This window comes from Mastigoproctus giganteus, chromosome 12 (genome assembly GCF_048544385.1).
Source record: "Mastigoproctus giganteus isolate SK-2022 chromosome 12, ASM4854438v1, whole genome shotgun sequence".
NCBI classification, from domain to species: domain Eukaryota; kingdom Metazoa; phylum Arthropoda; class Arachnida; order Uropygi; family Thelyphonidae; genus Mastigoproctus; species Mastigoproctus giganteus.
In genome coordinates, this window is record NC_143586.1 from 35,593,516 (window position 1) to 35,605,930 (window position 12,415).

The 12,415-nt window shown below is 35.8% G+C and overlaps 1 protein-coding gene across 1 annotated transcript in view; it reads left to right on the forward strand.

The window, feature by feature from the left end:
- The window catches only part of LOC150076878 (transcription initiation factor IIA subunit 1-like), a 130,800-nt gene that overhangs the window by 50,323 nt on the left and 68,062 nt on the right, over positions 1-12,415 (forward strand). Inside the window, exons 2-3 of the mRNA XM_090386101.1 lie at positions 1,323-1,424; positions 11,743-11,887. Coding sequence (XP_090242227.1) covers positions 1,323-1,424; positions 11,743-11,887 — 247 coding nt within the window. The remainder of the gene's footprint in view (positions 1-1,322; positions 1,425-11,742; positions 11,888-12,415) is intronic.

The following is a 12,415-nucleotide window of genomic DNA, read 5'->3' on the forward strand; positions in this document are numbered from 1 at the left end:
TTACTTTAATATGAAAGTTGAGCCAGCTTATGCTTCACAATGCATGACTTACATCTGCTATCCTTGAATGCAGGAGTGTAGGATCAGCAAGTACATTGTATCCCCCGATGCCAAAACCTGGTATTGTGGCACTTTTCTTAGAAAACAAATGGTGCCTTTTTTTTTTTTTTTGTGAATGTACCTGCTGACGAAAAATCCTGGCTATGCCACTGCTTGAATGGAGTTTCAATTTCTTTTATTTCATACAACAAAAAGCCTATTCACGTGTATATGTGCTACCAACTACACCTGCCAAATTTCGTGCTAACTTACCTGTGCCAAGCACAAGCATCTATCCCATTGTGCCAAGCACAATGGGATAGATGCTTGTTTGAAATCCTTGTGGATTAACTAAAGACTTAAGGGACTCTAGAAAGCTTTTGTGGAGAGGTGATTTTTCTGTTTTTTTAATCAGCATGGCCCACACTTGTAGGCAGAAAGAATCTATTTCATGGAGATGGAATATATTTGTACAAAGGGACTAACAATGGTTTTTGCCAATTATTGCGCTTAACTTAAAAGTTCAGGGAAACTGCTTATTAGGGGGTGGAATAGGGATAATATAGATGCGTTTATCTGATGAGATGAATATCTCAGAACTAATTCATCATAGAGTAATAAGTCAAAGCATTCTAGCAAGTTTTTTTGATTGGAGGAACAATTAAAAATGAGTAAAGAAGAGCCAAAGTATTGCTTGCACATACCACAAGAGTTCTTGAGATGTCAGTTGTTGCTTCTGTAACAGCTGACATTGGTAATATGTGCAAATGGTAGCTATTGTTTTAAACAAAAATCTAATGCTACTGCCTATAACAGATTATGAAAAGATCTGTAGGTAACAGTATTACAAATAATGATCTGAACATAATCATAAGAAATGGTATGAGCACTGCTGATGCTGTATGAAGCAACCCAACCTCCCAGTTTTTTACTTAAGTACAATAAAATTAAAATTTTTCTATTTATAAATCTTTAATATCCTTTCTTTTTTCTTAAATGTTCCATTCAGTATTTAAGGTCAGATTTAAATTCAACACAATTTATCAGAATTGCAGAGAAAGAAAATTTTTATGTGTGTGTGTGTGTGGTCATGAAATCATCAATGAAAAAGATGGTGGTAGCATTAACAGGTCAAATTCAGATTTTTTTCAGCTTTGTGAATGTAGTGCTGCTTTGTTCTCTTTTTTTGTGATTGATGTAGCCTTAAAAAAAATTTGATCTTTTAATAAAGTTTATTTGAATACTGCTGTATTTTACACATAATTGGCAATTTCATTTTATAGCCAAAGTTATATCAGAGTGTGATAGATGATGTCATCAATACTGTGAGAGAGGCATTTATGGATGAAGGAGTAGATGAACAAATCCTTTTAGAGCTCAAACAAGTAAGTATGTCAATTAAATGAGTCCTAGGAACATCCTGCTTTTTTATAATTAATTTCCTATAGCAGAAGCATAATAAATTTGAAAGGGAGAAGCAATGTTTTTTCTCATAAATACTCAGTTATTACTATTTATCACTACAAAATCTCTTCCAGTTTGTCTTTCCAAGCATACAGAACATTCATATGAGTATTGTATGAGCAAACCTTTTGCATACCATGAGTATGTACAGTTTACAAATAATGTGACAGAACAGCTGCTTAGACTTTAGACCAATAAACTTTCTTCCATATCATGTAGAGTGTGGAATCAGCAAAATGAGTGTTAGAATCCTAATTTCAGCTAACATAAGCTTCTATATAAGAACTCAGTAATGCACAGTTTCTGTCAGTGGATAGTTTCTGTAATGCTTACAGAAGACCAATATGAGAAATGGTCACTTATATATATTGACCTAATTGCAAAATTTATTGGGAACTAGTCTGTTTTAACCTGTTATTTTTGTTTTGTGTAAACAATACAGATCAAGGTTTTCTTCTCTCTCTCTTTTTTTTTCTCATTGGGAAAAAAAAGTGGACTAGATAGATTTATGGACACTCATTCCAAATCTGTTTTTGGTTTTCCACTAGCATGTTTTGTTTTTTTGTAATCAGACAGATTACATGAACATGAGAGTGATTATACTACTTGCGTACCTAATTCAGCCAATATATATGAATATAATTATTATTTATTATATTCATGTTGATCGGATGAATGCATATAATCATTACTTATTGTTTATACATTCATATTTTGGATGTAATTGTTTAATTATATATATATATATATATATATATATATATATATATATATATCCATGTTATTTTAGGTAAGATCCATTGAATTACTGAAACATGTTCGTTGTCATGCCTCAAAAGTGTAAAAATCACCCCAACAAATTCTACTGTGTGTGCAGCTCATTCTTAACACTAAATCATAATGGCATAAAATCATGACAGATATTTGGAAATTTGCCAGTTATCCTCTAGATCTGTGTATCTCAACTTTTTTTTTTTCCAGATATGAACCACTTTTGTTATTTTGAGGTAGAGGCCATGGACCACAATATATTAAACTATATGTGCAAATTTTTTTTTTTTTTTTATGAGAACCCCAAACACGAGAGGTATTATAACCTATAGTACTTAGTACCGTGCTTGGGTTGGAGGTTGAGAAGACGAAAGAAGATATTTGTTGATATTGGACTTGAACTTCTGTAGATTGTAATTTTCAGGAAATACGTATGAAGGAAGGTTGTTCCAGAAAACGGCAGTTGAATGAATAAATGAGGAAGATGAAAAGTTGGTTCTGTGGGTTTGAAGTTGGACAGTAAATGGATGTTGGCTGGTGGCGGCACGTGTTCGGACTGTTTTGAAAGAGAGAGCGGGAATTATAGAAGCCAATTCAGAAGAACAGTGCCCATGGAAGTATCTGTAGAAGAGGCATGCAGCAGAAACAGTGCGTCTATGAGAAAGCGAGTGGAGAGACTCTGTTAGAGATGAATCATTAATTAATCTAACTGCCCTCTTCTGAATGGAATCAAGAAGCCTGAGAGAGGTTTTGGGGGCACCACCCCAGATGTGGGAACAATATTCCATGGCAGGGCGGATTTGCGATTTATACAGAGTGAGCAGCTGTTTGGGAGAAAAGTAACGCCGAGAGCGAAAGAGAAAACCAAGTTTTTTAGATGCAGAGGAAGCAATATTTGTAATGTGCTTGTGCCAAGAGAGATTAGAAGTCAGGGTAATCCCCAAAAGAGATATATCATTTTGCCTAGAAATCGGAGTGTCACTAAAGATAAGCATAGGAGCAGAAGAATCCTTTTTGCGAGATATAAGACAAGATTGAGTTTTAGAAGGGTTGAAATCAACTAAGTTGTCTTTGCCCCACTGGAGAATTACCTGAAGATCGGCATTTAAGGAATTGGCAGCAGATTTTCGAGAACTTGAAGCTGATTGAGCTGGACAAGGTTTCTCAAAATGGAAAGTTGAATGCAATGTGCTATCATCGGCAAAACTATGGATAGGATTTCCAGTCAATGGAAGAAGGTCATTGATATACAAGAGGAAAAGAGTGGGGGAAAGAACTGAACCTTGGGGGACACCAGCATTAGTGGAGAAGTTAGAAGACAGAGAGCCATCTACAATCACCCTCAGTGAGCGATCAGAGAGAAAACTGGATAACCAATTACTAAAAACAGTTGGCAAACCATAAAAGGAAGCTTGTTTAGAAGACCTTTATGCCAAACACGATCAAAAGCCTTTGAGATGTCAAGAGCAACTACTTGTGTTTCACCGAACCTTTCCATTGAATTAGTCCATAAATGGGTAACATAAGCCAGAATATCACCAGTGGATCGACACTGACGGAATCCATACTGGCGATCGTTGATCAGATGGAAGGTTTCTAGGTAGTTTAAGAGTTGGCGGTTAATTGATTTCTCCATTACTTTAGAAAGAGTAGAAGTAATTGCAATGGGACGATAATTGGATGGGAGGGATTTGTCACCCTTTTTAGGAACTGGCTGGATATGAGCAAATTCCAAGCAGAAGGAAAAACACCTTTGGAATACGAAAGTGAAAAAAGGCGGCAAAGAATAGGAGTAAGTTCAGGAGCACAGGTTTTGAGAACAAGCGGAGAAATACCATCAGGACCTGGTGCTTTCTTAGCATCAAGATTCATCAAAATCCTTCTGATATCCTTTTGACGGAAGACCACAGGAGGCATTGAATGGAGCGTGTTAGGAATGGTGGGACGTGTTTTACCAAGATCATTAATACATGAGCTCAAAGAAAAATGGGATGCTAGCAGGTCAGCTTTATCCTTGGCTGAAGTGACAACAGAACCATCTGGTTTGGACAGAGGTGGGAGCAGAGATGGGCAAAAGTTGCGGCCAATAGCTTTGGCAAGAGACCAGAATGCTCGGCTACCATTAGGGCAAGAAGCAAGTTTTCTACTATTAGCCTGTTCAAACTCTAGTTTGGACTGATTAATAACTGCTTTACAATTGTTGCGAGCTTTGGTATATGGCAGAAAATGAAACTGAAGAATTAGAAACAAGCCAATTACGATATGCAACGTTCTTCTCTTGGACAGCCTTAGCACATTTATTGGAAAACCAAGGTTTAGATAAAGGACGAGATTTTAAAGTGGAGTGTGGGATAAAGCATTCCATTCCTGCAAGAATAATTTCACTGACACGATCTGAGCAAACGTTGACATCAGAAGTTTTGAAACAGTAATCAGACCAAGGAAAAGAAGAAAAGAAGTTTCGCAGGTCATCCCATTTTGCATTCTTGTGATGCCAAACAATACGAGGTTGGGAATAGCCATGAGATAAAGGTTCCATTGGAGAAGAGGCAATCACCAAGTTGTGATCTGAAGTGCCTAAAGGACCTCTCACTTCAACCTTGTACTTAGAAGGGTTGTTTGTGAGAAAAAGATCAAGCGTATTGGCTGTATGATTAGGATTGTCCGGTATTCTTGTAGGTAAATGAACAATCTGTGCTAGGTCATTAGTAATTGCAAAAGCCTGAGCATCTCGACCTGCTGGGTTGGTGTGACTAGAAAACGGAAGCCAGCTGGAGTTGTGAACGTTAAAATCACCAAGGAAAATTACCTCACTGTTAGGAAAGTTGGACTGGAGAAAGTCAAGTTGCAAAGAGAGGAAGTCAAAGAGCTCCAAGTGATTAGTGGAGTTGGGAGAACGGTAGAGACAACAGATGAATTTTACACAATGAGGTAGAGAGATTTTAAGCCAGAGAAGATCAAAGAGAGGAGATTCCAAATTGCCAAGTCTCTGACAGGGAATATCAGAACGGACATATGCACAAGTACCACCTTTGAGGCGAAAGGAATCATACAGCAAATAATTTGGACATCTGAGATGAGCAGTAGTTGAATCAACTGATAACTGAGATTCAGTCAGAAAAAGTACATGGGGTTTGGAAGACTGCAAGTGGAAATGGACATCGTTGAGATTAGAAATGAGACTACGTATATTTGTGAAATGTATTAGGAAGTCCTTGGGAGGTTTAGATCTTTTCGCAGATAAGCTTGCTCTATTATTTTGACAATTCATGGTGTATTCAATAATAAGAAAAAGTGGGTGGGACATGCTGTATGAAGTAATGAAATTTTTGGATATGGCGTACATGTGGTAAGAATATACCCAGATCCTTGACATAACGTGGCCTCGACAATGCTCCCCGCATACACACTACTCGGACTCCCTCCAGTCACTATCTGGCAGAGTAGAGGTAGCAAGATTATACACTAGCTGATCCGGAAGCTTCCTAGAGAGTTACCAATAGGTTCAGTCCGGTGTACTAACTAGCGGCCGGCCTGCGAACACCGTTTTAGAGCTGTACCCTTGAAATGTAAGGAATATTGGATCTCGCCACGACATTCATCATAACCTCAAAAATCATCAATCATACTGCATGATGGAAATATGTTGACCATTTTTTAAATACATACTGTATACTTAAAACATGTAATATACATTGTCGTTATGGACCTACTTTTATATCCGATCATTATTAAGTGGTTTGTTGCCTACTGCAAAAAAAAAAAAAAAAAAGCCCTGTTTTATTATTAAGTTCAGTGAACCAGGTTGGGAAATGCTATTCTAGGTTACCAGAATATAGTATGGGAATCACATGTTATTTGTGCTGCTTGTTTGAATGGATTATATGACAGATGAAAGAAAGGAAAGAGTTAATACTGTTTGCTATACTCGTGATTTGGAGGGAGCCAAAAAATCACTATGGTAATTATTTTTAAATATGAATGTGAATAGATTCTCACGAAAGAATAATACAGGATTGTTTATCCAAACATGTACTTAGTGATGAGACCAGTCCCTCACAATAACAATATATTCCAATTCTGATACCTCCATAGCATGGACTAGATTCTTTAGAAGACAATTGGTGAAGACCCAAACTTCAGCCAAATTGAGTACACACTTGATGAAGCAACATCAGAGCTGTTTACCTCTGAGTTACATGACATCATATAGAAATCTTGCCCTCTACAAAGATACACCATATAGCTAATAATAATAATAATAATAATAATAAAGCTGAAACTTCTTGCCTTGCAACTAAAGCAGAAACACTTGGTTAAGAAGAATGTTAAGGCATCTTACTGTCAAAAAAAAAAAAAAAAGTTTTGGCAACATTCTTATGGTAACAATTTGCTCTGCTACTGCCACGATATCAATGGAGTTTTGGGGGAGATTGTCTCAAGTACACATTGCTTAATGCTGCTGCTGCTTCATTGACTCCTTACAGTGAAGTTTAAAAGTTGTTCCCTTACATAATAAGAACATCCCCATTGCTCACTCTGTCCACTAAAAGGAAACATACTACACAGTGTGGCAATTAGAAAATGAGACTGATGCTAGAAAAAATAATGATCCTATGTATGAGTAAACTAACCTTTGTTTATTCTGAGTAACTTTCTCCCAAATCCACACAATGCATACAACTATCACGTGGCAACTGAATGACTGGTGAAAGGCCATGATTGGTATAACATTCTTGTCACAGCTCTTTGAATTGTATTGACATCATGATAATAAGTCTTTCAAAGGTGCCTTGAGCTTCTAGAACAAAAAGAAGTTGCACAGGGCTAAGTCTGATGAATACAGTGAGTGCAACAGTACATAAACTTTCTTTCTAGCCAAAAACACTGGAACAGTGAGAGCCTTGTAGCTTGATGCATTGTCATATAAGAGGAACAAACTGCTGTATTCTTCATACTGTGGCCACACATGACAGATTCTCTACAAAAAACATTTCAAAACGTCCAGATAGTAGGCAGCAGTAACACTTTTGCTGCAGAGCCTTTTTGCCATGAACTCTTTGTGCCCAATTCCCTTAGTGTTGTAGAAATTGACTAGGATGGTTTTGATTTTTGATATTTCTTGATGAACTTTTTTTGCTTTGGGAGAGTTTGCTGATTTCACTCCGCACTTTACTGCTTTCTTGTGGAGTCGTACTGAAAATGTGTCGTCACCTGTAATGATTGAATTCAGGAAGTTAGGTTTGCTTTCAGCAGCTTCAATGAGTTCTCTGCAGTGTTCGGTTGCACCTATTGTTGAGTCTGCTAACGAATGTGGAACAAACCACATAAAGACCTTCATTTTCTTCAAATCCTGAGTTATTATTTGTTAAATGATTTGCTTATTAATTATTTGCTTATTAATTCATCTTCTGAAATCATTCAAAGCATTGCACAGTCCATTTCCCACACCTTTTCAATCAAGACTGGAGTTTGAAGCATTTTTGCCAGGCTGGGCTGTTCGTAGGCTTCCAGTGATACTTTTCCATGGGAGAAATGTTTATGCCACTCAAACACACTTGCACGAGACAGACAACTCACTCCATACACTTGCTTCATCATTTGTAACGTTTTAATGGCACTTTTTGCCCAGTCAAACACAAAACCTTAATGTTTTCTCTTTGTTCCATTGTCCTTCCACAGACACAGGAGAGACATTTAGTTCAGCTAGTACTACATTCTGAAATGGTGGCAAACTCTGCTAACTGCATCCTTGAGGAACAAGTTTTTTCATTTCGTGTTTACTTCTAGTAGATGGCAGCACCAGCACTCATCTCATAACATCATTCTCATTTCCCAATTGCTGCACTGTGTATAACATGAGGACACTATTCTAAGCAGTTCAATATGGCACTCAACAATGGAATACTTAATGGATCCACTAATGGGACATATTGTATATTATTCTATTGCAGACCATCACATCTGATGTGACTAGTCTCAAAGAAGCACATATGAGCCACTAGTGTATCCACTGAAGCATGTCCTGTTTTCTCACAATAAAGTCTTCCTAGTGAAGAGCTTTGTGAAAGTGATGGGCAAGATGACTTCAAGAGGATTTCATTACTTGAGAAACTTCACAAAGATCAGTCCCATGAAAGTGAAAGAGGGTATTTTTGTAGGGCCTCAAATCAGAGAGCTTCAGGATAAAAGCATTGAAAATGCCTCAGTTTATTAGAACTAAAAGCATGGGAGGCTTTCCACAGTTTATTAGAGCTAAAAGCATGGGAGGAATAAATAAAATCATCTTAATTAACTTGCACTGATGTTATCATCAGTTATATTATGAAACTACACCAACCAGAAAAATACTAAGGACATATTTAAAATCAGTGTGCAAAATTGATTTAGAAAAGTGTTTACATTTTTGATGAAAAAAAATTCATTTTGTTGACCACTGTAATATAAAAAATATAAATTTGTGGAAACTTTTTTGGTAACCAAAAATTTTCTCACATACAAAGGTGGAGTTCAGAAACTGCTCAGTGCATACGAAGAAATTGGATGTCACGTGTTGCTGAAACTTTTTCTTTCATTCATGTTCAGACTTCTTCTCTGAAAACCATGTCACAGTGAATGATGAATCGGGGGGGGGGGGGGTGAGATTCCATCAAGATATCTTTAGAATTAAATACATTGGCATATTTATTCCAGAATTTGTTGAATACTATTGGACAGCTTTACTTTACATTCCAGACAAAGTGCCAAAGGAATCCTCCAACAATTTTTCCATCAAGATTAGAATTAAATACATTAGCATATTTATTCCAGAATTTGTTGAATACTATTGGACAGCTTTACTTTACATTCCAGACAAAGTGCCAAAGGAATCCTCCAACAATTTTTTAAATTGTGCATATCTTTTTTATAATAGGGTATTGTATTATTTTTAACTATGTATATAAAGTGCATGGGTTTAAAGTGTAAAAGTAATAAGAACCAATGATATGAGTTTGTAAATAAAATCATCTTAATTAACTTGCACTGATGTTATCATCAGTTATATTATGAAACTACATCGACCAGAAAAATACTAAGGACATATTTAAAATCAGTGTGCAAAATTGATTTAGAAAAGTGTTTACATTTTTGATGAAAAAAAATTCATTTTGTTGACCACTGTAATATAAAAAAATATAAATTTAAAATTATATATCAATATGTATTTAAAAAAATATATTAGGCATGTAGATATGTATAGTACCTTATGTAGAGTGACTCCCAAACACTATTTCAACTCTGCTGTGATACCCTGTGATGATACAGAAACTTTGCAGAAAGGCCAGAAACGTATGTAGTGTAGTACTATGTTTGTGCTAGGCATATGTTGTTAGTTGTTTCTGGCCACTTTGCTACCAGGAAGGAGCATCATGGTATTGATCTATGCTACGAGGAGGTGGGCCACAACTGAATACAAACTGCAGCAAACCTAGAATGTCATGTATTGAATGCCCAAAAAATGAGCAAATTAAATAAAAAATAATAATAAAGTAGTAAAAATAATAATAATTAAGTAATATGAATGATAAAATTAAAAAGAATTAAAGGATTAAAAATAAATAAAAAATAATAAAAGTAAAAGAATTGATAGAAAACTACCAAAAAATAATTAAAAATAAAAACCAAAGCAAATCCCACACTGGTTCAAAGCTGGTTCCAGCAAGGACAAATACAATAGAGGAAAGAATAGCAGAAAAAAGAGGAAGAATAAAAAGAAAAAAAAAAGTTAACACCTGATAGACAAATGAAAAGGAAAAGACAAAAAAATTAAGGAAATATAGGGAAAAGATATAGGTTCCACACAGGATAGCCTGTGCCAGCAGATGATTCCACCTCAGGACCAGCCTAAGGCCAGCAGGAGATGTAAGATAGGAAAATACAGTCATCATTCAACATTCTACAAGCATGCTTAGAAACTGTTGAAGGTGATGGTGGTTACTTGAACTAAAGATAGGTAACAATGATTATGGAGGTATTACAAACTAGAGACAATGGAGGCGATAGCCTAAACTGAAGGTGGAGCTGAAATAGGAGTAGTTCCAGGAACTGAAATACTAGTGATGAGCTTTCGTGTCTGGTGAAGGCTTTATTGAACAAAGTCTTGCAGAAGATTAGGCTTTTCTTTGGGGTCCAGGAGAGATGATTTGTTGCCAGGATAAAATGGTTGATACACAGCAGCCAGAGGCTAACGAAGATCCAAGTAATATGGACAGGTGAAAAGAACATGCTGCTAGTCTTCTGGGCTATCACAGTTAGAGGGGAGAATCAGGCAGATTAAACATAGCAAGTTTAGCAAGAAGGGAACCATGGCTAGTTTGAAGAAAAACAGTATGGAGATGAAGAACCATTTTAGAACAAACTTTTAAAGCAAAAGACATAGATGGAATAAGCTTTCTTGTGATATATTAATATTAAGTTATGAGTTGATTTTTTTTTGATCAGTACAAAATAAAAAGAGTTATTCAGCTGCTTTTTTAAATTTTGCTAATTTTATTAGCTATACAATTGCTCCCTTTGAGTGTTTCTCATCTTGAAGTTTTCAATATATTCTAAAAATATCTTGTCTGAGACCTACTCTTCAACAGTTTCTGACATTTTTTTCTGAGACAGCCTTTTCAGCATGCAAAAAAAATATTGATGCAAACTTTACATGTTTAAAAACACTACATTCTGTCCTAAGATCAAATAGACAGATCACAAGAGTAACATTGTTTACATATGGCTAGATATAAAATAAAATTAGCAGGAAAAAATGTCTGTTTATTGCCAGTTCTCCCATACAAATGTATAGAGCCAAATTTATATAGTGCAGGGATTTCCACACTTTTACACTGTGCCTCCCTTAAAAGTTTTTGAATGTTGTGTGCTCCCTTTATTAATTATAAATACTGTAAGTATAAATACATATAAATATAATGTAAAAATAAATTGTTCCTACTTTAAGTAATTTTTAAACAAGTGAATTAATAAGATGAAAAAAGGAAGGTACCTACATTAGTAAGAAGTATGTGGCTGCACCTTGGAGCATAATTCCTCAAATTGTGTCTTGAGTCTGGAAATGGCCACTGATGAGGATCTTTTTCTATGTCAATTGGAGCATTGATACTTTGTTTCAAGTGCTGCAACGGATGAGAATCCTTTGTCGCATAAGTAGGATATTGCAAAAGGTAGGAGTGTTTTCATCATTATCTTGCTGAGATTAGGGTACTCCTCGTAAACACTTATCCTGAACTTTGCTACTGACTCCTTGCAATACTTAACTTTTAGTTACTATAATTTTAAGATATATTGTATGAATTTAACATTTCTTCTTTACAGATCTACAGATCTTTCCTATTTTTTTTTCATGAAGCAGTTTGTGTTTACTAAAATTTATCCTGTGTGTGTGTGTGTTATATTTAAAACAATATTCACTTTTTAATTTTTTAGACCTGGGAAAAAAAGCTCGTTGAGTCCAAAGCTATTGACCATGAACCAGAGCCAGTTGTGAGCAGAATTGTTAGTCAGTCAACAACAGCACCTAGCCAACAGATTCAAGTACAAACCCAAGCAACAACACAGATAGGAACTCCAGGTAGCCTGCATTTTGTGTTTTTTTTTTTTTTTTTTAAATTCTCTCTCTCTCTCTCTCTCTCTCTCTCTCTCTCTCTCGTAACCATTTCCAACGAGTACCAGTTTTGGTAGAAGGTGACCATTTGCTCTGAGTGCGAAACCATTTCTCAGTTTCATGACAGTAGGAAGTTTTCAGGGAAATCCCTCAAGGAAAGTTTTATCTGAGGGGGTGCATTTTGTAGTTGCTATCAGCTGGGAGGCAGATGATGTTGACATGATTCTCTCTAACTAAATTAATGATCTTGGTGTTTCTGTTACATAAATTTTATCTATTTAATACTAGGAAGAAAGAATCTTTTTGTTGGCTTTGTATGTTTAATAAACTAATCACTGGGTGAAAATCTTGCTGCGTTTCCATCCCAAGGGATGGCATGCCATTTAACAATCTTCATATTTTTACTTAGAAATACAAATATTGGAAAACGAAGTTCTTGATGGAACTGCTGAAGATTCTTACTAGAGATTTCCATTCTGCTGACGAAAGCAATAT